General features: G+C 41.1%; 2 protein-coding genes across 8 annotated transcripts in view; one reads left to right on the plus strand and one right to left on the minus strand.

The window, feature by feature from the left end:
* The window catches only part of MPPE1 (metallophosphoesterase 1), a 29,449-nt gene extending 20,619 nt beyond the window's left edge, over positions 1-8,830 (minus strand). The window contains exons 1-2 of one of the 7 annotated variants that reach the window (XM_057368938.1): positions 8,766-8,830; positions 4,168-4,261 (exon numbers count right to left, since the gene is read on the minus strand). The gene's annotated coding sequence lies outside the window, so the exon portion shown is untranslated. Of the gene's footprint in view, positions 1-4,167; positions 8,437-8,629; positions 8,690-8,765 lie in introns of those variants that run through there. The other 6 variants (XM_057368939.1, XM_057368936.1, XM_057368935.1 and 3 more) reach the window with 6 other exon arrangements.
* A 75-nt stretch (positions 8,831-8,905) lies between these two features.
* Positions 8,906-27,596, plus strand: part of IMPA2 (inositol monophosphatase 2) — a 21,772-nt gene continuing 3,081 nt past the window's right edge. Inside the window, exons 1-7 of the mRNA XM_057368942.1 lie at positions 8,906-9,100; positions 15,191-15,324; positions 19,742-19,846; positions 21,167-21,212; positions 23,475-23,583; positions 27,164-27,272; positions 27,416-27,567. Coding sequence (XP_057224925.1) covers positions 8,981-9,100; positions 15,191-15,324; positions 19,742-19,846; positions 21,167-21,212; positions 23,475-23,583; positions 27,164-27,272; positions 27,416-27,567 — 775 coding nt within the window. The 5' untranslated portion in view covers positions 8,906-8,980. The remainder of the gene's footprint in view (positions 9,101-15,190; positions 15,325-19,741; positions 19,847-21,166; positions 21,213-23,474; positions 23,584-27,163; positions 27,273-27,415; positions 27,568-27,596) is intronic.

Raw genomic sequence — 27,596 nt, forward strand, 5'->3', positions numbered from 1 at the left:
GCTCCTCCATCTTGACCATGTAGCCTACCTGACTGCAGAACCTGGCAATCTTTGCATAGAACCAATAACACAGCCACAGAATGTGAAGGGTTGAAAGGGACCTTTAAAGATCATGTGGTCCCAAACCCCCTGCCCTGGGCAGGGACACTTCCCACTAGACCACATTGCTCAGAGCCCCACACACCTGTCCAGAGCTGGGGCATGCACAACCTCCCTGGACAATCTGTTCCAGTGCCTCACCACCCTCACAGTAAAGAATTTCTTCCTAATACCCAGCCTAAATTTTCCCTCTTTCAATTTGTACCCATTGCCCCTTGTCCTATCACTACAGTTCCTGGCAGAGTCCCTCTCCAGCTTCCCTGTAGGCCCCCAGGATACTGGAAAKTTGCTGTGAGGTCTGAACAGCCCCAGCTATCTCAGCCTGTTGTGCCTGGGAAGAGGGTGTGGAGGTGGCAGGAGCTCAGTACTGCCTACTTGTGAGTCCATAGTTTACTGAAAACATGGTAAGAGACAGGTCAGGTTGGGCTGTGAGTGGGAACTGTAACTGTAATCAGATTAAGGCAAGTGTCACATACCTCTGGCTCCAGGGCACAACCCGGCATCTCTCCTCCTCCACTCAACCCAGTGACCCACCTGGTCAACTTCTTGAACTTCACACAGAGGTCACAGTGAAACGTGAAAGCCTTGTCTATATTCAGCTCAGCCTTTGCCGTGCTGAGCTGAATGGACACAAGATCCCAGTTCTGAGAATGTCATCAACCTGAGACTCCATGTGAGGGAGGGACATGCCCATGGTTTTACCTGCTGCTGGGAATCCTGCAGGAAGATKTCCATGTTGGTTCCAACAGGCAGTCACCCAACAGTGCTGATTCCTGAAGCCTGTTACAAGTCACCTTGACTCCAAATTGCCTGGCATCAAAATTACTACTTCAGTCAGCACCTAACATGGAATGAATTAGCAACAGACAGCTCACACTATGAAAACCACRAGGTCACTTGATAAAGGAACAGTTGGGTGTAACTAGCTACAGTAGTAGCAAGGAAAGAAAACAAAATTGGGAGGGATAGTACCAGGCAGCAGTGCAATAGTGCTGTAGAGAAAGGGAAATCCCATTTTCAGATGAAGTAGCAATGCAACTTCATGAGATGCAATTACTCAGTTCTATTCTGGTTTATCCAACACAAACAAGATCTCAGTTGAGGTCCTGAGGGGTCTGTAAAACAGGGATAAAAACTATATATAGAAGAAAATACATCATATCAGGAGGTGTTGAAATCAGAATCCTTTTAACTGACTTTATCTTTGGTTATTGTAAAGCGCAGCAGTAATTGTTTCCTGTGTCCTCCAGAGGAGAATGAGCAGAAATCAAGTTACTGTCTAACAAAAATGAATTCAACTGGACAAGAGGGAAAATTTCTTGATATCAAAGAGAAAAATACATGTAGTTCTTCCTCACTGTATATTTTAAATACATCAGAGAGTGATCAGGCATAACTTTGAATACGTGTACACCTAATGTGCACAGCACAGTCACATAGAGCAAGCAGAAAAAAAGTCCCTTCCAGGCCAACATTTCAATTAATCTTTTATTGATTTAGAAGAAAAACACACTCTGATATAAAAGAGATTCTAGTATTTTGCAATACCTTGTAAAATCAGTTCAGAAATAATTTTTCCAGTGACAAAGAGAAGCTGTAGTGTAAGAGTGTGGTGGAGAGAGAAAAGCACAGTGGAATCCAGCATATCCTACACACCAGTATTTCACTATAGACAGTACAAGTAGAATAACAGTTTTTCCTCAATATTGGGAGTGTCAGTAGTCATAATCACTATATCATACAAGGCAAGACTTCATCAAGGAATGATACTGTACAAAGTATGTGTAAGGCTCAATAGGACTTACATTCCTACGGTATCCAAGTGTTTGGGTTTGGTTTGTAGCTAGTTGTTTTTGTTTTTTTTAAATACTGTGGGTATAGCAGAAAAACAAAAAGCCCACATGGATTAATCCAGGGTTTCTGCAGAAACTGGAGCAGGTCTGAGAAAGGCAGCACTAGGCAGCACTCTGAGAATAACCAGGACAGGTCAGAAGTAGCAGGGAAAACAAGTCCATAATAAGCCTTGGGTCACTTAAAAGACTGAGGGAGTTTGGCTTGTTCAGCCTTGAGAAGAGATGATTRAGAGGGGACCCCACCAATGTGTAGGAATATTTAAAGCCAGTGTGTCYGGACTGTTTCTGTGGTAAATGATGCAGCAATGCACAGTTTATAAGACACAAATATTTTCAAAACTCAGAAGCAGTAGAACACAAAAAAGTTGGGAAATAGGCCAACGCAGCTAAAAGGGAAACAAGGATTCCTGATTTCTGACCTAGAAAGTGAGCCATGCAGCCCCCCTGTTTCCCACTTTTCTATGCCTGGCAGAGGAATTGAAGACAGATGGAGGAAGCAGACAACAGCCAGGTTTCTCAACTATGCAGCTAGACCTTTCAGGACTTTATATAAGATGCAGATTTTGTCAAACAAGCATTGTCATCCAAATCACACCAAACCCTGCCCCCCACACTTTTATCTTGAAACTCTTGTGGGAAAAGCTTGAAATTTTTGTGGGAAAAGCTCTACAAAGCTGAAGCTTTTGTTGGTTAAAATATTTTCAAAATGGGCATTGATTTTGAGAGGTTCCACTTCAAAATGAGCATCCATTCTTCCTCAAATTGATCCTCGATCAATTTGTAAAATTGACCCAAGGCTGGTGGGTAGCACTGGACATCAGGTTTTGAAGCATCCAAAATCAAAAGCTGATGTTAGCCTATGTGTATACAAAAAAATCCATCATTTATACAAATGATAAAAGTCTTCCTTGTACTTGATTAGAAAACATGTTACATTTCCAAAGAGCCTAACAATACATGATTTTTTTWAAAAAATYCTCTGTGGCAATGAATGTATGAAATGCTTTTAAGACACTTTCYACTGTAAACAATTAGAGCAGAATTATTTCCCTACACTATTACTCATTTGTTGAACACATTCCTTTTTCCTTGCATTTTTGTTTTAATGTAGTTTGGTGTGAACAAAGACACATTTCATGCTGGCTCACACAAATAAAAATGTCATTGATTCCCAGCAATGCTGAGCAGCAGGAATGTGACCCATAGCACTGTTTTTCAGTATATGTGCATCAAAATCATTGATTTGTCAGAAAATATGTAAGCATGGAATTACCTGATGCAACCCTACATTAACTCTCAAGTGTAGCCTTTTTTCCACATGGATTAAAGATGAACATGAATATCTCCTTTCAACCCTCCAAGAGAGGAACCATCCTCATCTGATTTTCCAGGAATTAAAATTTTCCTATGAAAATCTACATGCCTTTCTAAATCATGTACAAATTTCACTTGCCCCACATTAATCTCTTTTATTTCATCCACCAGCTGTGTCAGCAGTGACTTCTTCCTGAGTCCYTTTCAGGTGGGAAGATGGTAAGGCTTATGTAATTTTTCTGCCCAGTATGTTCTGGGGCACAGTTGGGGCTGCCAGTCTCACAGACAAATGCCAGTTGAAAAATCATGGAACAGCCTTGAACAAAATGGCTAATGTGGGAAAAAGGCCTTTTTCTCATCTTGTTTATATCTTTGGTCACAGAGTAATAATCCCATTTGTGTTCAGGAACCTTCCTTGAAACAGGGAGAAGCAGTCTGGCTTTCCCAAGCCTCAGCTCGACCACTTCTGTCAAGTGCAAAAGTTCAGAGTTACGTTCATGAACATTTCCTGCCTATCAAGAGGAAAAGCACCAAGACATGACTGGATTAGAGGTGACTGTTTGCAGAATCGAAAACAGAAAAATATTTTCTTGTAATATATGAGAAAGTCAGTATAATCTTAAAGCTGACAAAACCACAGGTAATATTTATTCAACCAAATTAGGCTGTCACAGCACACTGGCAGAAGTTCTGTATCCCCTTCAAAGACAGAAACATCAAGTTACAACACTACGTTGTTTTCAGTGGATAATGTTTAATGTTTCCAGTGGATCAAGAAACAATACTGGGATGCATGTGGCAGTCTGCTACTTCTACCTTCAAGGCCAGGGCAAAATACCTTTTTATTTTACACCTACAGACAGGGTCTAGGAAGAAGAGTAACAGCTTGGAACTGTATTACCTTGTCACAGAAACCCTTACAGAGAAGAAAAACATCTCTCACTGTAGAATCAAAGGCACTCCACACCTCAGGAAAGTTCTTGTAGCCATACCTCCTGCAAGTGAAAATTTCCCAGGATGAGAGCCAGTCTGAAAACTCCAGAAAAAACTGAAGGGTGCCATTTTACCAGCAGAGCTGTCTGTCGACCTTGAAGTGAAAAAATATTTCCTTGTTATAACCAACCCTCAGGGTAGATCTAAAGGGACAGCCTTGCACTGTATGTTTGAGAGTGTTAGTCCGTAGCAGGTGGGAAAATGTGGACCATGTCTAAGCAGTGATCCCTGGGCCTTCTGGACACAGAGAAGAAAGATGGTCAGAATATGGCTCTGCATGACAGAAAAGGAACACAAGAAATATTCACTGCTCAGAACAGAGTGTTAATCAAGYATTATGCCCTAAAAGACTCATTAGAGAGCATTATGAAAAATGGTGCCAGTGTTAGGAATCTCTGATGGTCTCTGATGCCACAGAACAGCTCCAGCAGCTGCTGGATCAGCAAAGCTCTTCTGAGGAGTCCAGCAAGAAAAGAGGGCATCTCCTTATGATCTAACTTCCCTTCTTGTAGGCAAAAGGAAAGTCTGGGCCAAATTGCATCTTTTATCAGCTATAAAATCTCTCACTTCAACGTTAGGATTAAATTAAATTACAACATCGTAGCAGTTTACACAAACAAAAAGCTGCTCATCTAGGTTACCTCTTATGGCAGGCTCAAACTATATGCTTTGTGAGATTCCTGATAAAAGCTCTGGGGAAAAGGGCGAGAGACAGTAAACAACAATTTTATATGACTAATCCAATATAATCCTATGCTGGGTAAAAAAGCCAGCATGGATTCCCACCGAAGTGCTTTAATAACAGTGCAGCAAGCTTCTGGCTGTCACACTGAGGAAACGCTCTTTCGCACTCAGGCTARTAATTGCAAAACATTTTTTCCTTTTTCTCCCCCCCCCCCCTCAAATTAAAGCTGTTATATACTTGTCCTCCCATTTTATTCCCTATTAGAAGATCATCCATCAAACCTGTGAAGTGACAGAGATCCCCACTGGAAGGCATCTGAGGATTCCATGTTGACAGCTGGGTAGCTACAGCGAGGTCACCCTCTCTCTGCAAAACTATAACCCATTTTATTGCATCACTGCAGCCTGCAATTACTGTCAAAGGAGAGAATGGCAAGCAGTGTGCTGAGGCAGAATTAAAGCAATTCCTGCTGCAGCAGCTTCCCCCTCGAGTGACCCTGGGTTTCGCTCTGAGTAGACAGCAGTGGGGACCTCTGTGTGGCACAGAGAGCAGCCACACCATGAACGCTGAGCAGCGGCTTAGGACAGGAAGGGAAGGAGACTGCCACCTCCAGCTGAGCCACACCTAAGTCAATTAGGTCTTCACACCCCAGGAGAGAAGGAAATCCATGACTAGGCTCTCCCTTTTCTCCTCTGAGGTCAGAGAGAACAGGTTTTCCTTTCCACCAAGCATTCATTGTCTCAGGAAAGGAAGTCCAACATCCACACAAATCTGGCAGGGGCTCAGGAGGATTGAGGCAGACAAAGCACCCAAGAAACACTTGTATTTCAGGTTCATCAGGATGGGCCTATTCCAAGTGGACGAGATTAAACACGTGGCGTGTGTGTAGGTTACAAAAGGCATGTGAGAGGAACTGGCTAGCGTTTGGGGTTATGAAAGATCAGAGGTTATGAAAGACCTTGGCAGTTATGAAAGATGAGCTGAGAGTCTGATCCAGCAAGGCAGAGAGCAGCCTCAACCTGCTCAGAGGTGAATGGATATTCAAAATCAGCCAGCAGCTCACATSAGGAAGTTCACACTGCCTGGGCAGGTCTAGGCTAAGGAAGACTTGGAAAAAACTTCAGAAAAGTAATAAATAAACATTTGTCACAGACTAAGAGAATGATGAAGATATTACCATACATAGGCCTTAAAGGCAGCTGCATTTGTTTGCAAAGTATTTTGGAAGGTCTTAAAAGACTAACTGTAGTCACTGATTTTCTAAGAAATATTGTTTGCTGGCCTTCTAGTTGTTTTAAATCTACCTTCCCAAGCCACATAGCTGCAATGAATCTCTAAAAAACAAGGGTTCACTCAGATATTTTGGCCTCTCAAGTTCAAATTCTGGTGACCCTATTATCAATATGCTACCACCAGAATGAAGAGAGGTTGGGGAAATTCYACTGTCCAAATGATTGATTTCCAAACATCACTTAAAAAGAGGATATATTCCTGCCTCAAAAACTATTGAGGAGTACCCCTCTTTGCAACAGTACTTCTCTGTGATGTGTGTATAATTTTCTGTTGATAGCTTCAAAGAGGATACTTGTGCATCCTGCCTACTCCACTGTAATTCACACTGTCTGCTTTCAAAACCTGCCTTAAAACAGYCTTCCAAATGTCCCTGTGGCAGCCTAATAACAACAAATCTCCAAGCAGTGAGGCAGACCCAAGACACACAGGAAGAAACTATCTGCACKACATCAGAATAGGATCTAGCCTGTTTTATTGTGGGTGAATTCAGTAATTCAAACTTTATATTTAAAAGAAAAATACAGAAAACACTTTTATCATGGTCCGAAATGCTTCCTAGAATGCAAAGCCATGGTTCATGGTACATTTTCTTATTTACCAAAGTTAAAGATGTCTATACTACATCTCCGCAGTCCACAAATCTCACCAGGAAATACATTTATCCACCTGGCTCTTCAAGAAACTCACTAAGGAAGGTCTGAAAGCCACTACCTCATGCTATGGCAGCAATAAAAAGTACAAATTTCCAAAATGTAGAGGAAACTAAGATCAAGGAAGAACCCAGAGCAATTCTGTTTTGTACTAGTCCAAACTATATTGCATGTTTACCGGGTTATTGCACTTAAGTGCAATATTATATTATTGCACATTAGTGCACTTATATTGCACTAATCTTACATAAGAACAAAGCAGATATGTGTTTGGAGGAAACAAGTGACTTAGAATAATCAGCAGGATTGACAAACATGGCAAGGATTTATTCAACAGAATTTCATTATTTCATACTGCAACCAAACTTTTACACTTTGTATAGTAGTTACTTTACCTTCTCAGAGTTTGTGACCTTTTTTTTTTATTCAAAATGGGGACTACAAAATATTTCACTAAGTAGACTGACAGCCCTGCTGTCTTTGTGGCATCCACTGCCAGAGTGCAGCTTAGAAATTTAAAGAATGAAGTTGAATTTTTGTGTTACAATCCATGAACTTCAATCCCCAGTTTTCAAAGGAAAAGGTCCAAGTGTTTTTTTCTTTTAAAGTGTCTATTATTTTCATGAACTACATGTGGCAAGAGTCCCTCTCATTCCAAAGTCATCTATGTCCTACAAGATAAACAAAAGAAAAGAGATCTAGATTTAGGGTCTGTTACACTAAATGGAATACCCAAGTCAATTTAACTTACCATAGTCTCTAGGAAAATTTTTAATTTTGTGTTCAGAGATAGTAAGTGTTATGCAATTTTCTTCATACAAATGTGTTTGTCACTAAAGCATGTCTATTCTAGCCCTGAAAAATCAAACTCTGAACCACAAAGCAGGTGCTGAAAGACAACAACAAATTTCATACACTTTGTATTTAATGTCTGTTTCAAAAAGCTGTGCTGACAGACTCAGTCCCTGGGCTCTCTTTTTTCCCATTCAGTGCCAAGTGTGCATCAGAACAAGTCATTTGGAAAAGCCTCACTCTGACAGATAAAGTGTGTGTTCCCAACACTCACTCGGTGTTTTAAGCACAACAGTCTGGCTGCTCTATTGCATAAGCATKTATTCATCCTGCGCTGCCCTCCTTCTACGAGGTGGATCTAGAATCGCTCAGCTCTGTTCCCTACTCTGCCGGCAAGGCAATTTGGCTTTTACGGATTCTGGAACAGTGGGTTCTGAATTCTCGTCTTCTCACCCTTGACAAATCCAGAACGACACAYGAAGACAAGGGGGAAATGGAAAGGGCAATGTATTTCTTACCACACGCTTGAACTCCCAAGCACTAACAAGCTGCTGAACTTTTAAACCTGAACTTGCCCTTCCACTCCCGAGGCCGCTTTTCCCACACTTTTMGCCTTTCATTCCCGAGATGGCCGATGCCAGCCGCCAGCTTTTCCGTCGCAGCCCCGGTAACGCCGACAGCCGGGCCCCGTTCCGCGGGATGGCCCTATGGAGAAAGGGGCAGCGGAGCCCCGAGAGGCCGCTCGGCCTGGGAGCGCAGAGGTTCCTCCTCATCCCGGGCAAAGCAGGAGCGCCCCAGCCCCAGCCCGGCGGTCCCGGCGCCATGTCAGGCGGGGCGGCCGGGGCACGGCCACGGCGATGGCGCATCCTGCCCTCCACATCCCGCACTCTGCCCTCCACATCCCGCACTCTGCCCTCCGCATGCCGCACCCTGCCCTCCGTACCCCGCACCTTGCTCTCCGCACCCCGCATCCTGCATTCGTGCCCCGCATCCTGTCCTACGCATCTCGCCCTCTCGGGGAGGCCCCGGCGCTGCTCTCCGCAGTACCCCCGCCTCTCCCGACCCTCCTTCACCCCCGGGACTCACCTAAAGTCAGCGCCCAGCAGCCAGCCCGCCTTCCCCATTGAGCGCGGCGGCCGCCTCTCTCCGCCCTGCTGCGCTGGGCGGGGCGCTGCCGGGGCGCGCAGTGACAGCGCCGGGCGGTGTGTGCGCCCRGGGCATCCTCCTCGGCGGGCGCTCCCGAGCGGCGAGCCGGGCCCCCCGCGCCCCCCGGCAGTGCTCCGGGCAGCGCGGCCGCCGCGATGAAGCCGTGCGAGGAGGAGGAGGAGGAAGGGCGRGCGGCGGCGGCGGGCGGCGGTGCCGGGGACCCTTGGAAGGAGTGCGCGGAGGTGGCGGTGCAGCTGGCGCGCCGCGCCGGGCAGGTGAGAGCCGCGCCGCCCGCTGCCCTCCGGGATGGGGCCGGGCCGGGCTGCCCCGCGGCCGGAGGAGCCTTCTCCCGGCGCGGTCTGAGGAAGAAGGGCCGTGCGGACGCTCGGCTGGTGCGCAGAGCTGGGGAGGGGGCGGAGGGCGGCGGGGCTCGGCACCCCCTCAGCCGGGCCGCTGGCGGAGCCCTCGGCCGCGGGAAGGATGGCGGCAGTGGGGGCCCCATCCTTCGGGGGGCCCTATCCCTCGGGGGCCCCAAACCCCCGAACCTTGGCGGGGGGCCCCAAACCGCGGGCTCCAAACCTCGGGGGCCCCAAACCCCAAAACCTTGGCGGGGGGCCCCAAACCGCGGGGCCACCTCCCTCGGGGCCCCAGCCTGGGGCGTGAGGGGGCCCAGCCTTGGGTCTAGCTCCCTCGAGGCCAACATTTGTTTTCGAGCAGCTTGCGCAGAGAAAAACAACCGTGTCAGGGAGGTTTTGTCTTATTAYATACGGCAGAGTCTTCAGAGTGGTGAAATGCACTTGCTAGGGACAGATAGCTGTGTGATGAAGGTCTGTAGTAGCTTATTTCTGATCTGTGTTTTGACACAGCAGAAGGTTAGGTATCTCAGGTGACATCCTGACMCCACTCTGTGCACCAGCAAGACTTCCACCAGGTTTAACAGAGCCAAGAAGTGAGATCAGCAGATTGTTTGAGAAACTGAGTAAAACACAAACGTTACTTACTTCCATTCTGCACTATTTTGAAATTCACTTTGTACCTATACACTGTAATTTAAGAAGCCCCCTTTTCTATCTTGAATCCACAACCCCTAACTTTTTCTTAGTGTGTGTTACTAAATGTATTTTCTCCTTAGAAAACATCCACAAAGATGAACAGAATGCCAAAGGAGAGGAGACTTGTTTTAATAATACAGGGACTAAATGGATAATCCAAATCAGGATGACAGGTCATGCWCTCACAGACTGGAAACAGGAGTTTCTCCAGCATAGTCATTCTGCCAGCCATTTCACAAGAGAGACTCATGACTTGCTCAAGCCTCCACACCTTATTTCTCAAAATASCGATTTGTGAAGACAGCTTTCACCTTCTCCCGCCATCTCACTCACTCAGAAAATCACAGCTGACCGAGTGATTCTTTCCTGGAAGAAGTAAAYACTCTAGCAGACTAATCCTTGAGTYCTGAATCACAGTTTGCCAGWGCTACCTTGCAACTGGCAGGAAATAGCTGATTCCTTGGCGGGCCAAATTTAAACTAGCTAAGGATGTTGTTTAAGTAGGACTTTGAAAACTGATTTGGGGTTTCTTTCCAGTTAGTTTTGTCATTATGAGGAATCTTTTTCATTGCAAAAGGGCATTGGAGATCTTTCTGGAAGAAAAGGTRCAGGTATGGCTCTATCTTTTATTTAAGTGTCAATCTGCTTCCAGCTATTGCCAAAAGAAACTAGAGCTAAGGATATAAAATGCAGTGTGACATGGGTTTAGTAGGACTGGATTTTTGTTAAAAATTGACAAAAATGTGGGTTATTTTGATCCCCAAAACCAGTCAATTCCACCAGTCAAGTTCATCTTTTTTCTTCTTTGTTTTTCTGTCCCTCAGACCTTTCCACCTTCACCTCCATCCACAGAAATCTTGTTTGCACTCTCTGTCTCCCCAGGTCCAACTCCTGTCTCTATGCCTCCAAGAAGTTTTGCCATTTCAGTCTTTCTTTTAATGCACTCCATTTCTCAGGACTGTGGCAGATTAGGAGAGGTTGGAATCATTAGAAAGGGTCTRCAAGAGACTTGGCACAAAGGCCAACCTGAAGAAAGACATGCACTTTCAGATTTTGCATTTCTAGGAAAAGTTAACCAGTAATACAGTTTTCTGGTCTCTCCTTTTGGCTTATACAACTGTTTAATTTCAGACTGATTGTGTTTCATGACTACAGGTAAAATATATCTTCTTTCCAATAGTTAGGTATCTATAGTCTGGAACAGTTTCTTCTAAACTTAAAAGGCCAATAAAGAARTAATGCTTGAATATGTGTAAAATGTGTTGTGGCTGGAGTAACCTCTCTTACTGGGTTAAAATCATTGCTTCTCTTGTCCATCCTGTTGTTTAGTTCTTACTACTTTTATGAAATATCACAGGCTCTCATTTAATATATATGGCTGTTTCATAACGAGAATTGCCATGGTTTTRTAATCTCTGTATTTGACCTGCTTTAAAATTCACTCTGTAGGGCCTCATATAACTGCACTTTTCAAACTTCTCTTCTGTTTTTTTCTGTGAGTAAACTCTGCTTGCTCGGTTCATGAGAGTATACCCGTAGGTTTGATATGACTTTTTGCTCAAGAATAGCAGGCATGACCCGTCKGTTCATCTTTGAGGCTGTTGAGAGCACTGAGTAATATCTGCACAGTTCTCTCCAACTGCAAATTGGAAAAGCTTCACCAAAATGAGTAAACATGTATCAAGGTAAAAACCAGAGTTAGAAACTGACATAAGACCATAGTATGTTGAAGTCCAAACTATTTTTTTCTTTTTTTTTCTTTTTATCTTTTTTTTCCATTTTTTTTTTTTAATCTTTTTTCCCCTTTTTTTTTCCCCCAGAAAATAATTTATGAGGCATAAGAGACCTAGCAGAATGCCACTAAAAAAAARGGATAAAATTTCCACTGGTATTCTAAAAAGTCAAGGGTTTTCCCCCCATGTTTGTTCCCAGGGGAAATTTCTAGGCTGTTTTTAATGGGAACATGGGCAGATTTTTAGCAAACCAGATTGGAATTTCCTGAATTACTTGCAGGTACTCATGCTTTTTATCTAGATGTGTGATTGTACCGGTGAGCAAATATTTCAGGATGGTATTGCAAGCAAGCAAATCCATCTTGGAGCTCCCAGAAATGTGTGGTGAGTGCAGGCAGTATGGTGAAATGAAATACCTGACATGAGCACACTATTGTAGGTGGCTCTCCTGGCAGGTATTGGAGGAAAAGGCATCTTGGCCCTCTGTCTTCTTCATTCTCCTTGTTCGAAACATTTCACAAAGGCATTAAAAAAGGAAGAGTCCAGTACTGACTGTGCCAAGCCCCAGTGGCTCCATTTCTCCTGCTCCAGGGCAGATGAAGGAGGGAGCAGGGACAGCCTGGGTCTTGCTCTGTGGTKTGGCCTTCATGGAATGGTGTAAATGCCCCTCGCTTTGCATAACCCCCCAAATGCTCCCAAGCAGGGTATTAGGATAAGGTCTGCATTAGAGGAGGGACAGCATGRGCTAAGAGTGTTAAAAGGCTCAGCTCTAAATAACCGTGCTCCCAAAAATCAGTTGCTTAGAAATTGCTGAAGAACTCTGTAATCTAGGACAAGCCCTAGTACAGGGATAAAGTCTAGTAAAATAAGTTTACAGTCAAATTACAACATCTTGGTCACCAGTGTCTTTGTACAGTAGGGATAAGGTGCAATCAGCTGTTTCCATTTCATCACCCTGTAGTTCCTTTGGTTTCTGCTTGCCTGTTGCCTGTTACCTAGACACATGTGGAGCCCCATGTCCATCTGGAACAACCAGGCAATTGCAGTAGGTATCCACAAACTGCACTGTAAGGCTTCTGCAAGGAGAGGAGTTAGTGATGCTCTCAAAGTGCTCTGAGGCACCAGGCCCTAACACTCCTTTGTGGCCAGGTGACTTTTAGGGATTATTGAACATAAATTTAATTCTACACTGCTCTGAGTTACTTGATCATTTTCCAAAGAATAAAAGYTTTTTCATCAATTATGCAGGAGAGGTGATCCTTGTGTGGGACTACTCTGGATGGGATTGCATACCTGTAGAAGCTGGAGGAAATGCATAGGAATCCTTTTTGTCAGACTCTTTGTAAGAGGCAGAGAATTGGTGGAATCACATCTGCCCATCCCATGGCATCGTAAGGTGCTGCGAGTGAACCTTGACAAGTGTGGCACCCATTTGTGGCTGGCAACCTCAGCCCAGCATCATGACCTCTTTCCTCCTYTTGGCAAGTGGTTTGCACAAGAGCTGGGGAGAAGCAGCTCATTGTAGGGCTGGTAAATGGTAAATGTGTGTCCTGACTCCTTGGAGTGGATCTGCAGAGGAGATGGGTGAGAGGGCCATCAGCCACCACTGCRTAGTGCAGGCACACCCTTGGCTGCTCCCACCTCCAAAGTGGATGGAGCCTCGTGCTGGCCACCAGAGAAACAGGGTTAATGTTAAAAATGGTCATGAGCAATTGGGTAAAGGATCAGAAATTAAAAATAGGAAATATTAAGCTGGGATGTGCAAAGGATTGTACTCAAACGGGAGAGATCAAGTGCTGGAGCATGCAATGAAATCAGCTGATGGCAGAGCACATCCACAGGAGAGAGGTTTCATCTCCACTTTGCCTTTTTCAGCAAGGCTCAGGTATGACCTCACTGCCCTGCTGAGCAGTGGCACTGGTTTAAATGGCTGCAAAATCTACTATGCTCTAAAACTGAAGAGAAGTCAAGAACATGGCATTGCTAAGGAGAAATTAAAATATTTTCTGTGAAAAGGAGGACATTCTTCAGCTTTTTCACTATGTGACGTTCCAAGCAGTATAGACAATATGAAAGTAAAGAAGAATAAATAAAATAAAAGGTATCAGCATAGCAGGTTTTTTAGAATACACAACAGGGTGGTTGGAGTGTTTTGGCTAAAGAGGAGCCCAAGGGCYTTCCTGGAGCTGCACTTTCATGCTTCTATGGTAAAACTTTCAGGAAAATCATGCAGGGAATTGAGGGGAATAAAAACATTAAGGGTGGTTAATATGTTGATATACAACAATGAACTTTAGCAAGACCTCAAACTGAAAACTACTGCCTGCCCTCACAAGCTCAGTAAACAGGCACAACTGATGTTTTGCCCCTCACAAAAAAAAGAAATATGAGTCTAGATACCTTCTATATTAAGGCAATAATCAGCAATATCCATTACTTGTCAGAATAATTAGTGCACCCTTCAAATATAGTATTTTATACTATGAAAACCAAGAGCTGAGATGACATTTGGGAGTTTCTGGTTCCCTTTCCTGTATAGCAGAACTGTGATGGAACTTTTATTTGGTCATCAAATATTTCTCAGTGGTTTTGAAACACTTTGATCAAAGGAAATTTAGTTAAGCAATTGAAATGTATAAATTTCAGAAGAGACTTGGAATACTGATCTTGTTGTTGCTGAGTTTTGATAGTATAATTCTAAACAAGTAAATGGTGCTTAATTTTTGCTGTGTTTTGGTTTTTTTTAATTTCAAATAATTTTTCATTTCCACTGAATAAAATAAGCAATCTCTTTTTGCATCCTGCCCCTTTATTTTTCTCTTTAATGAAGAAGTGGAAAAAAACAAAACAGAAAGAAAATGGGAAAAATGGAGAAAAGCTTTCATTAACTGTTTTCCCATATGTGCATCTGTACTTGAGTTTGTAACAGTAAAACCCTTGAGAATGAGATGAAAACCCTTCCAGAAGAGGGTTCAGATTTAAATCATAGCTTTCACTGCTAGGGAAAGCTTCAATTTTTGTTTTTGTTAAATATATGGCAATTCTTTGGGAAACAGAGGGGGGTCAGCATTTGAGGTTCCAAAAACCCACAAGAAAAAATAAACTGTGTCTTTTTGTTGGCAAAATGGAAACCAGTTAAGTTTGTCTTGGTGCATATCTTTGAAAATAAGCAGTGGGGTATTGGCCCTGTAAATTTAAAATAATGAAKAAAAAAGAAAAAGGTGTTTACTTGAAAAATGCCTGAGCCTTGAGGATTTTTCTTACTTTACAAAAGTGTATACTTTTGGTAATTTTCTAAATCATGATGACTGCCATCATCCTTTTATTCGATTAGTTGCATCCCTTAATCCTTTTCTGAACTGTCAAGAGAGGTTTTTGTGGAGTGATTCAAAATGCCATGTCCCCAAAGAATACTCATTAGCTCAGAAGGATTTTGTGTCAAAAAAATTAAAACAGCCTCTGGTAGAATTAGGCCTACAGCTGTTTTTCAGGAKTAGCTATATTTTTTGCAGTGCAGATATTACTTTAGTGTACACAGGCTGAATGCCCAACAAATCTGATTTATGAACTTCTGTTTCAGATTATCAGGAAAGCTCTAACAGAGGAAAAACAAGTGTCCACAAAGACATCTGCAGCAGATCTTGTGACAGAAACTGATCATTTTGTGGAAAATTTAATTATTTCTGCTCTGAAAGAGAAGTTTCCCTCCCACAGGTGAGTGCCTACAGAAAGAAACTATCAGTGACATCAATGACTTTTTTTTGTCCTTTAAGTGCTGCATATCTGATTGGTATTTAAAGGGAGCTTTAAGTCTGTATATSTTTCTCTGTTGTTGGACACTTTCATAGGACTCCTGTTTATAAAAAAGTACCATTTGCTTATGCTTAGTACTTTATATTTTCTAATAGTTACATTTCTTAATATATGTATTCAATAGCAATGTTTCCCCTGTAGGGACATCATGGATGRAGGTTTCATGTGGATCTCCATGATGTTCACAATACTGGTCTGTTCCCTATTATATAAGAATTATGCTAAGGATATCTATAAAAATGCAGCAGAAATACATGCTTGCAAAGGTCCCAGCCTGCAGACCTTTTCTGTTGCCATCACACACTTTTATTTGCCAGACAAGGACAAATAAAAGTGTATTTGATCACATATACCTTGTGTTCTATAGGGAGAAGATCAGTGAGAAGCAGAACTGTTAATCATCATCATCTGATGGCTGTTCACAGGCTATAATTTACTATACAGGGTGCAAACCCAAGATTTTAAAAGTACATCAGGTTGTCAATTCCTCTTGAATTATTGTGGTCAACTTGAGGATAACAGCTCAATGCATGCACAGATTAGAGAGAGGGCTTGTGTTAGTTGCCAGGTTTGGTTTGATGCAGAGACTCTGCAATTGTTTTCAGTGGATAAAATACATTTTCCTGCAGAGCCTGTGTATCCCATAAATACTGCCTGACTCCCTTGTAACTGTGGGCATCTCCAGTAGGGATGGGCCTTGCATTCTAGCGCTGTGCAGAAGTGAGTAAAGAGGAAAATCTGGAAGGCTCAGCTGCTAATCTGATTGTCAGCGATGCTGCTGGGCAAAAAAAACAACACCATAAGAAGGAGCATAAAGCATCTTTTATACTTAATATGGCTTTATAAATATGTGTTGTATGTGATGGCATATTGAAGCAGTACTGTACAGCATAAWGTGTGGTTCTTGGCTGCAGTTCTCAAGAGGATTTCAGGCTTTACAAGCCTATTATTTGTGTAATATTCCTTCTACTATTGCTGTAATATTCCTTCTACTGTTGAAGTCTGGCAGAGAACATGAAACATACACATTTCACATAAAATGTGAATCACTAGACACACTCAAGTTACTCAGAATGGAAACAAAAATTGCAAGGTCAACATAGACCTAGAAACTGAAAAAATCCCAGATTTTATCAACTCTGTACAGTTAACTTCTGACTTTATAAGTAAATGAAAGAATGGCCATTTCTTCAAGACAATTTTATTTTGTTGATATTGGTTGTTGGATTTGGTTAGAATTTGTTCTGATAATAAAGCATTTGGATTAAACAATCCAAATGTTTAATCCAAATCCAAAAATTAAAACTAAATTCAATTACACTAGATTAAAACACTTGCATTGAGGAGTCTACAGTAGCAGTAAAGGGTTAAATTAAAGTACAATGAAAGTATTAAAAGATTGTTTAAGTTGTAATCGGTCTTTCCTCTAACCTGGGAAAGCAGCATGGGRGATTTCTGTTATTTCTTTTTCTTCTAAATTATCTTGATTCTTACCTTCTCTGAATAAAAAAATGGACTTTAGGAGTTAAAAGAAAATGAAAAGTGATCTTAATAGCACCTGCCAGTTGCACTGAGGCACTTACAAGTCTTGAGATACTGGAAATGTAGTCAGAAGTAAAGAGAAATATTAAGGAAATCTGTTCAAAAAGATTCTGTCCCATGTTTGCTTTTTCTTCTCTTTTCTTGGCTAAGTGATATGTATCATCTTCATTCACACTTCACTCAAGTCACTTCACTAATCTTTGCTCACTCTTCAGAACTCTGATGTACCCCCTATGCGTCTTTGCAAAAGGATATTTTTTTTGATAGATCAATGAGTTGTGGGAAAGTACAGCCAAAATATCAGGGGCTACTGGTTGCAAAAGGTTATCCTAACAACCCTTGCTATTATTGCACAAGCTGTCATCCTTTGTGTTACTTGTGGCCTTGGGTAGACACTAAAGTCAGGACACAACRGTTTAAGAGGGTGACATTCAACTCTGGCTTCCCAGTGTTCTTTCCTACCTGAAAGTAGACAGGTGAGGGACAGCCCCAGTTTGAGTCTCCTACACTCGGCTGGATACCATTCCTGCTGCAGACTAGGATATGTTACAGCTTCCCTGCAGTTCCTTCATGAATTTCAGAATGGCACCATGGTTTGAACAGATGTACTGTAAGGCTTGGCTAAAATCACTAGACTCGTTTTCAGTGGGGGTAAACTSTAATCCAGATTTGAAGAGAGGTCAGCGAAACTGGCTGGCTGGAACGTTAAATTAACTATTTTAATGAAGTGGTTACTCCTCTCACTTCTCAAACTGTTCCTACAATTTACTCCAGTACTTCACACTGAGTGTTTTGCTTAGTTTGCAGGTTTTTTACAGGACACAGAGCAACAAACCAGAAGCTGACCTGGCAGGACTCTAACATTTCCCAGTATTGTATAGCAGCAAGGGGGGCAGTTGATAACCCATTAGCCCAGATTTCATAAAATGTGCACCTAATTTGTCCTACACCCACTCTGGAAAAATTGCTCTTGAACATGAAGATTTTATCAGTGGCACTGCTGTGCCCCAGCTCCAGGTTAGCATTTCTGAGCTCAGGGACTGCAGTGTCACATCCCCACTGTGAGGGAAAAGTGATGGATTGGCTCATGATGTTCAAGGGCAAATCATCTTGCACACAAATACTCCTGCCTTTAATGAAGTTCTSATTTCACCTTTCTTTGACTGGCAAGATAGTAGCTACAGTTCGAGCTCCAGCTGGGGCAGCTGGCAGAGGGTTGAAGCAGAGGTATAATTTATTTAGAATATGGATAATCTGAGTTGGGATGTAAGGTGCTCCACCTACAAGAAGATGAACCTCCTCTGCATCCAGCAGCGCAGACAAGGCATGGTTGGGTTTGGGTGCTAATTACAGGATTTGTAAAAGCAAAAGTCAAGCAATACATCACTAAAAAGACAAAATCATGTAATGTTTAGAGCAGAGAGTCTGCAAAGTGTTATGTGAAACCGAGATTTTCAAACACTTGTTCAAACTTTTCTTGTTTCTCAGCTGTGCACTAGCACAGCATCCTTCATCTGTTTGCTTTAATGGAGATGAAAATAGTAACCAACACTTCCTAATTCCCTCTTTGTACCAGCTGGGGGTCTGTAATGCCATCAGAATTGTCCATTTCTACTTAGGTCAGTGCAGAGTAGTATTTGCAAAATTCTAAGTCTTCTACTGTGCTGTTTGCAGAACATTTTAAGCTCATGTCTTCTGTCTTCAAGTGTTGTATGGAATCACGAGGTACAGGTTGAAGACACATAAGAAAATAGCTTCTACTCTATTCCTAGAAAAGCAACTGTTTGCACAAAAGAGATTTTCTCTTTATTTTATGAATCTTTTTCTCTTTGTGTCTTTGAGAGAAGCTTTTTTGTCTTCAAGCATTTGCAAGAACTCTGAATAGCACTACCAGCTGTTTGAGTGTGAAACCACCAGCAAGATTCATTACTAGCAGTTGGATTCTACTCATTCTGTGCATACAGAGCTTTATGAAAATCTGTGAGAGTAGCACCTGCACATCTCTTACAGAAAGAGACCTTGGGCAGTKTATGGGAGAGCAGGGATAATTAAGGTCGACAGGAAATGTGCCAGAACTGGATGTTCGTTTCCCAGGGAAAAAGGAGAAAAAAACTACTAAAAGAAACTGGGACAGAACAGCAGAAGAGAAGATGATCTCAGATTTCATTTTGTGCCTTGTGCATCCAAACAACAAACAAACAAAAAATAATATGTTGATTTTTTTCTGGGTCATGGGAAAAAAGAAATCCAGCTTTGTAAACCTTTTAATTTCCTGAGTCAGACTACTGTAAAAAATACAAATAGGSGCAAGATTGTGGACTTTGTAAGAGTGCATTATTTCCTGCTGACTGAATTTGACTGCAAAAGAGAAACAGGTACAGTTTGCAGTTTATGTTACTGCGAGAGACAGGCCTAACCCATAAAATTACATGCTGCACAAAAACATCTTCTCCTTGAGTTCCAGGGATGCCAGTTCAGATCCATTTCTGCTTCATTTTCATAACTTCTTTAATGGTATATTGGGGAAGTGAACATAAATAGGGTTCTTTTTTTGCCATGTGAAACAGTATGCTGTAGAGTCAAGAACTCTCCCTCAAAGTCTATGAAAGTTACCAATTCCAAAATTTAAAAAGTAATGTGTGTGTTTACATTTATGCAAAAATGTTTAATAGAGAGAAGTTATCTTATAAAAACCAGAAAGATGGAGTTGTACTTTCCAAGTCACGTATCTAAACTAATGTTCGGAATACTTGTTTTACCCTTGCACAAAATGCAGGTTTATTGCAGAAGAATCCACTGCTGCAGGTTCCAAATGTGTCCTCACTGACAGTCCGACCTGGATTATTGACCCTGTTGATGGAACGTGCAACTTTGTGCACAGGTAAATGAACTGCAGACTGGGAAACGCATCAAAACCCAAAATATAGCTTTGCACAAGTCCTCCCTTCCTCTTCAAGGTGCTTTTCCCTGGCAGGTTGGTGCCTTTGACTCACACAAAGGAGTCACCCCTCTATCTTTAGGTCCCTGCCATGGTGTGTGTGAGGGAGGCTGYGCTGGTTCTGTTTCCTGAGGCTGAGCTGGAATTTGTGGCAATCACCTCCCAACCCACAGCTCACAGCCCCTTCACACACAGCCCCAGCATGCACACACTCGAGCAGGAACAAGGAACTCAGGAACAAGGCTGTGCTGTGAGGATACTTGGCCAGCGCCTCCAGTGGGTTTGGCACATTCCTTCAAGGAGTGGGGTTTGCTCCACGCACAAACRCTTCATTCTTCCTGGGAAGTGCGACCATTGCATGTGTAGAGTAGCAGTGAAAACTCAGTTATATAGAAATACTGGTTTTAAATTTCTAAAGTACCTCTACAAGATGAAGTCTAGGGGTCATTACTGCAAAAATTAAGACTTTTAATTCACCATGAGTGCTAGGAGTTGTAAACAAATGACTATTTGTAATATTTCTGCTTTAAAACCCTCAGTTTGCCCTGCCTTATAGCTAGCAGCTTAAAATAACTGCAGCTTTCATGAAATCAACAACAAAAAAAAGGCATTTCCTTGACTTTTGGTGCAATTACACAGAATTGGGGAGTATCATGTGATGACATTTCATGCAATTAAGTGAAATTTCCTCTTTCTAGCAATGTTTTCTGGACTTTTGAASTCCTTTTGTAAGGACTAATGAGTTAATTTTATTGTTTAAAATACAATCATTATACAGTAGTCAGAAGGGCCAAATTAAATACACAATCATCACTTTGAAAAATGGGAGTGTAGAGGAACTGGTTTGTTTTATGTTGGTGTCAGCAGCAAGGTATCTCCATKCTACTTAGCTCTGTCTCAGATGCATAGCTTGAACAAAATGTGCTCTTAAAAGCTAGCCATGATTTGTTGTAACATTACTGATTTTACACTGGATAATTCTATTACACTAAAGCAAAAATAACCCTAAAATACCTTACGTGTTCAGTGTAAAAATTGTGATGTCTTCATGTATTTATTTCTTGCCTTCTCCAATATTAACTTACATTTTTAAAGGAACTGACAAAGTTGAAGAAGCTGACAAAGGAGAAATAGTATAATGTCAAGTGCATTTTGAGAAGTAAACTCAGAGCTCTATGTAGGGTTTTGGTGCCTAAGGGGGTTGCATAAGGAGTAAGTTGAAAGATTTTTCATCAGTACTGCTTCATTTCTTACTCTTCACAGATTTCCAACAGTGGCAGTGAGCATTGGATTTGCTGTTAACAAAGAGGTATGAAGTATGTTCTTTAAAAYGGGCACCTGAGAGATGGCTAGAAGTCTCAACCATGTGGGAACTTCAAATAAAACTTTTATTTTTTTTTTAATCAATCACTACTCAGGTTTTTCCATGCTTTTTAAATGCATCTGGTCATACTCCACTCATCTAAAATCATAGTCCTGCAAAACTTAGTTATGCAAACTGGCAATTAAAAGAGAATTGTTACGAATTATTATAAGTATTATGGGATTTATTCAAAGAAAATGAGAGTATGGTGTGAGCAAGTTTAGTTAGACAAAATCATAATAATTTCAATTTAGTGCAGCCTCTTCATAATTTAGACAAACCTCCCAAGTGTTCCTATGTTGTTATYATTGCTTCTTTCTTGCTAGCAGTATCTGTGAAAGGTAACTCCTGCTATGAGTCAATTTATAACTGATTTTATGAAGAGTGCAAAATTATGGGCCTAGTTCATTTAATCTGCCTTTGTATATTTCTTTACATAGTAAAATAGCTATATTTACCACAAGAGASCTTGATTATGGTGAGGGTGGAAAGGTACCTAGCCTTCTAATGTGCCCTTTTGAATTTCCTACCTAGACTCATTCATGCTAGTGCCTTTGCCCCAGATATTGCTGATTTACATTTTGATATTTATCTACAGAATAACTAGTGATTCAAATTGCCAGTGAATGTGYCTCTTTCAGCCTAATTCCACCGTCTTAAATATACGTATAGTTTTAAGTGAAGCCAGCAAGAATTCTGTGCAGTAACAACCTGGTTTTCAGGTGGTCTGGTACCTCTTACTGATTTAAACAGAATAATGTTGTGTACTTCACTGGTTAGACTTTCCAAACATGGAAACTGCAGAGAAACACTTCCATGCTTTTCTGAAATTTATTCATTGCCAAAGGTCCTTTTGAACATTACGTATTATTACCAGACAGCTTTCTCTAATATTTATGTTTTCTAGAACACCATCATGATTTTGATGCCGCCTATTTTGGGTTATGTAAACTAAACAAAGCTGAAACAAAACTAAAGAATGATGTTAAATCTCCCTTAGTTAAACAAATAGGACAAGCAGAAAAAAAGAGTAAACTKAAAAGGAGCCAAAGTACACACGGGGGAACTGGCCTGATTATAAGCCTTGAACAGTGCTGAAGAAATTCCTGCAGWTGTCTTTAGGGAAAGAGTCTATTAATAGTGTGTTCTTCAAAGAAAACTCCTGGGTTTAGTTGGGACCTCAGGGTAGAGAGCCAGGACAGTCTATTCCCTTTGAATTGTCTCTGRTGAACACCAAGTGCAGCAGGGAAAGATTTAGAGTCTAGAACATCTGAGATATTTTCTTSACCTTGTGGGCAACACCTCAGGCAAGTCACTTAATTTTTCTGTACCCCTAAATTAAATTAAATACTAGCATTACTTATCTAGGAGTGATTTTCAGAGCTGACCCTTGAAGTTTGTAAAATGCTTTAAAATCTTTTGGTGGAGGCCTTGGAAGTAATAGAAATTTTAAATATCAAGAGTCAAATTCTGACCCTCTTTTCACTGGTAAACAGAATCTCCCACAAAAATTTCAGTGTTGCRCATTCTTAAGCTTTGAGGGTATTTCACTGAGAGTATTTCTGTCCAAACCCCTTCTTTTGGAGTCCTGTGTCTTCAGGAGATTCTCACAAACAGATTTTGCAGAGAACAATTTGAACAAGTGAATAGAACGTAGTGCAGTAATTGAAAAGGCTGGCAAAGTAAATGCACACAGAAGCTGAGGTGCCTACAAACGCATCCACTGTTAATAAAGAGTGTGCCATGACTCCTGAGTTTGGATGCCTGACTGATCCTGGGGCTGCAAATCTTTGGAGTCCAGCCGAAGTCAGTGGGGTTGCTTCAAGGAGTAGCTGCTCACCAGTGAAAGCAAAGCATTTAGAATCTTGCCTCAGGGGTCTTGGGTGTTTTCAGTAAAAACATTCAATTGAATTTGAAATCAACTCAGTATTTAATCCATTCTAATATGAACAGAAACAAGCTGCAAGTAAGAATTTAGAGGATGAGGAACACATTGCATTAACTTCTCTTTATAAACTAATTTTTATATGACCTATATCTCAATATCACAGTAATAGTAAAATTATTCCAGTTTTTTTTAGCATCAGTATAATCTTTATTATGTGTACCGAGTAAAATATTGATGATCTTTCTGCCATTAGTAGTTGTTTATATTTATGATGAGTAATTTGAGTTGCATTCATTTCTTTCCTTTTCAAAATCTTAAAGCTTGAATTTGGTGTAATTTACCACTGCACTGAAGAACGATTATACACTGGTAGAAGAGGTCAAGGGGCATTTTGTAATGACAAAAGGCTTCAGGTATCAAAAGAGACAGGTTGGTCTAGATTTTGTTAGAACTCTAAAAGGAATATGTTAATTTTGTTTCAGAGTTGTTGCAAGTCATCATTAGGATAATGAACATCATTATCCTGATGGAGAGTATTTCACCTGCATGATAATTTTGTTGTTTTGTGTTTGTTTTTTTTCTGAAAAATCACAACTTTCCTTCTTTCCTTTTTATAATATACATCTGAATATTAACTATTTAAATAATCTTAAATCATTTTGCTTCACAACTGTTGTTTAAAATAAGGAAGAATGTGTAGATTCACCAGTTTCATTCCAGCTGAGCACTGGCATAACTTTTTATAAGCAAGATGCAATGGGAATGGTGAATCTAATTCAGAGTACTGTGGTGGCTGCTATTCACTTTTTTCCAATGAACTTGTACGTCACAGAATGTATTATTCTGTAGGTATATGTGCTAACAGTAAATTAAAGGATGCATGCTTCATTAGGGGTTCTTTGACAGCTTGCTCTGGTGTGTGAGGTATGTTTCAATGTACAAATAGCCAGCAACATTTGTGTCAACACTTTGATGGAATTTTTTTATCAGTAGACCAAGTCTTGATCTGTCTGTTTACCTAATGATTATAGAAAGCAATAATTTGATATAATTTAGAGATGTTTTCTTTTAGTTAATAAAAATGCAGAGGAGAGCACAGCACTCAGTTGTAGGTGGAAGCCAACATGTGCCAAAATTTACACCACTGTACACAGGAAGTGGTAAAAATTTCACCCCAAAGAGAGATTTAATGARCTCGAAACACAGTAAATTCAAGCAGCTTGACATACAGATTTCTTTCATGCCTCATGCAGACTCTGCATCAAAATTTCTCCTGAAATTTGGGAAATTTTGCTATTCATCTAAGTTAATAGTGAGCTGAGGTCTACCTATTTGGAGAGACAGATTGTTATATCAGTGACCACTAAGAATCTAATCATTGATTATGTGTCATATTTTCATCAGTGCTTAAATAGCTCATATTCCAAAAAAGCCCATACTGGCAGAGACTTGTARGAAGAACTAGGGATGCTCGCAGTTGGGCTGGATGAACCACTGTTGAAATGGCCTCACATGCTTTTGCAGCCAGAGAGTTCTGGTTTCCAGTTGAGCTATGAACAATTTTGGCACATGTCACTTCTGCCTTCCTTTCTCTGGACATTCAGTCTGTGTGGGTGTCTAGAACATAGCAAGGGAAGTGGACCTTCTGCCCTTCCAAATGCTTTGAAATTTTCTTCTGTTTTGGGAAACATTATTGGTGGTGGGAAATTTTCACCAGTGAAGCTGGATCTGCTCTAATCTCACTTCTACTGATGTTTTAAGTGTTTTAAATCACAGTTGCTCTGTAAGGACTGTGGCTTCAGTGAAGCAAACCAACCCTGGAAGAGAGAATGTGTTTTCCTGTACCTGCCACTGGAATTGAAGTGGCCATGATGTGTTTGAGATGTCATGTTACCTGCTGCCATTTGTTTTCAGGAAATGGGATTGTTATATGATGTTGATCTACACTACACAGTCATTGTTCAGATTTATTTGTCTGAAATCACAGCCAGGCAAACACTGTTCTTTGTCAACACCCAGTTTTGTAGAGGTTTGATATGGGAGTCCACACAATTATGATACACTTAAATGGAGGATTCATCTTCCCTGTTATCTTGAGTGATACTTTCTTCTCRTGCTTAGATTCATATCAGGCCTTATATGTGTTAATACTGTAAATGCATTTTCTTTTTTTTAATCATCTGTGGTCAACAGAATTGATCTTTTCCTCATACATTTATCCATATCACTATCTTTATCCATATCACCAAATCCTTACAACCAAGCCTGGGTTGKTTTTTTTTTGCCTCATCAGAATGAGGAATAGTCAGTAAATTTTCTCTCATATCTTGAATTCCTGAAATATCACAGTGTCTTGTGATCAACCAGCTCCTTTTTCTAAGCGGAGACTTCCCTCTTAGTTGCCTTAGTTTCTTCATCCAAYTTCTAGCTGTAGCCTTGATGAAAATGGAGAAATCCATTTAGGCATTAGAAGTATATTTAAAACTCAACAGAATAACTGTCCCAGTCACAACTTAACCATGACTGGTGTGGTGCATTTCAGCAATGAGATGGGCATTAAATGGTCTCTAATTAGAAACTGGGTCTGTTACACAAAATAATCTAAGGCAGATTGCTTTCACCATCCAGAGTTTTCCGTAGTGGCTAAACAACAGCGTACCAGCATGTGTAGACTTTGTAAACATGTTCAGATATTTGCTTAGAAGATACAAACTAAAAAAAATTTTTTTAAAAATAATCTTGTGTGTGTTTTTGTGTTTTAACACAGTAATTTTAAAAGCAGCAGTTGAATCTGTGTCCATGCAGTTAAGATTTGTGACACCCTGTAACTTTTAATTTAATTACATACCTGTTACTCACCAACCATTTTACCACATTGCTTGAATCCATRAAGTTCATCTGCAATACTAAATCCTTTGGTAGCCTGTTTAATTAATTGGTGTCTCACTCCAGCCTAATTTGMTTTTGAAAACCTCCTTGCTCCTTCTGCTGAGAACTTTCAGCTTGTGCAGGCAGCTGCAATCTACACCAGGTACATGTCCCCTGTCTGAACGAATGCCTCGTCTTTAGCCCAGGATAGGAGGTGACACCTGGCATTGGGCACAGCCCAATCAGTGACCTCTCAGCCACTAAACCTTTGAGTTCTGTTGTCCCTTTAACACCCACAAGTTCAGCTGGCACAGCAGAAGTAGGGACACTTTGCATTTGATCAGCCACCTCCACCTACATTGGCACACGCTTGTTGTAGCCTGGCAGTGTTCAGATGTCACATGAGRACTGCTCCAACACCTTTCAAGTCACTGTGAGTCTCTCCTTTGACTGTACACCTGTACACCAGGCTGGTATCTCCATCTGCTCTAGGACAGCATTGCTCTTGCTGAACACAAGGCAGATAGAACATTCAGAGATTATTATGAATAAAGATACTGCTGTAATTTGCCATAAGAAGRATTTTCTTCAGTCATAAGGTGTCTTCAGTCTTTAAAATGTCAGAATGAGCTATTACTAGGTGACTGGTGATTTAGGGAGAAGCTTTTCTTTCCTCTTACTGCGTTCCCAAAKGTTTATAATTGGTTAACAAATTACACTAAAATTTGCTATTCAAGAACCATCCTGTTTTCAAATATGAATAGATTAGCATCATTAACAGTTACTAGGTTACTGGATTATTTTTAGTTGACTGCTAATATTAATTAATTTGCCAAAAGATGATTGGTCAATGACATAAAACAATGTATAGGAAGAGAAGGAATCTAAGAATGCATTCTTGGTTTTAATCCTCTTGTTCTTTTTTTTTAATTTAAGTGTGTTTAGAACAGACTATTTGATTGGAGAAACCTAGTCTTGCTTGAAAAARTTGGCACTTCTTCTATGAAAAAGTTTGGGGTAAAAAAAAGGATGTGAAAATTATTTTTGTGTGGAAAGTCRATTAGTATTTAATTTTAAAACAAATGTATGGAACCTACCTGGGAGCTGTTGAATTAATGGAAGCATCTCCCTACCATTGCAGATATCTCGAAGGCCTTAATTTTAACAGAAATTGGTCCAAAACGTGACCCTGCGACTTTGAAATTGTTCCTTGGTAACATTGAGAGATTGCTCAAGGCCCAAGCACACGGGTAAGGTATTTTACAGTATATGTCTCACATTTGTGACCAAAAAGTCATTTTAAAAAGTCATTTAAAAAAGACTGAAGCAAGTGTGTTGCACACATAGGTTGAAGTCAAAAGCATTTTCTYCTTTGTGTTACTGTGGTGTGCAGGGTCCGTGTCATTGGGAGCTCGACGCTGGCCCTGTGTCACTTGGCATCCGGCGCTGCAGACGCCTATTACCAGTTTGGGTTACACTGCTGGGACCTGGCAGCGGCCACTGTCATCATCAGAGAGGCTGGTGGCACTGTCATAGACACTTCAGGTGAGCAAAATGCCCTTGCTTTTCCTTTG

This window comes from Malurus melanocephalus, unplaced genomic scaffold (genome assembly GCF_030028575.1).
Source record: "Malurus melanocephalus ecotype Western Australia unplaced genomic scaffold, MMel_1.1 scaffold_99, whole genome shotgun sequence".
Taxonomy (NCBI): Eukaryota; Metazoa; Chordata; class Aves; order Passeriformes; family Maluridae; genus Malurus; species Malurus melanocephalus.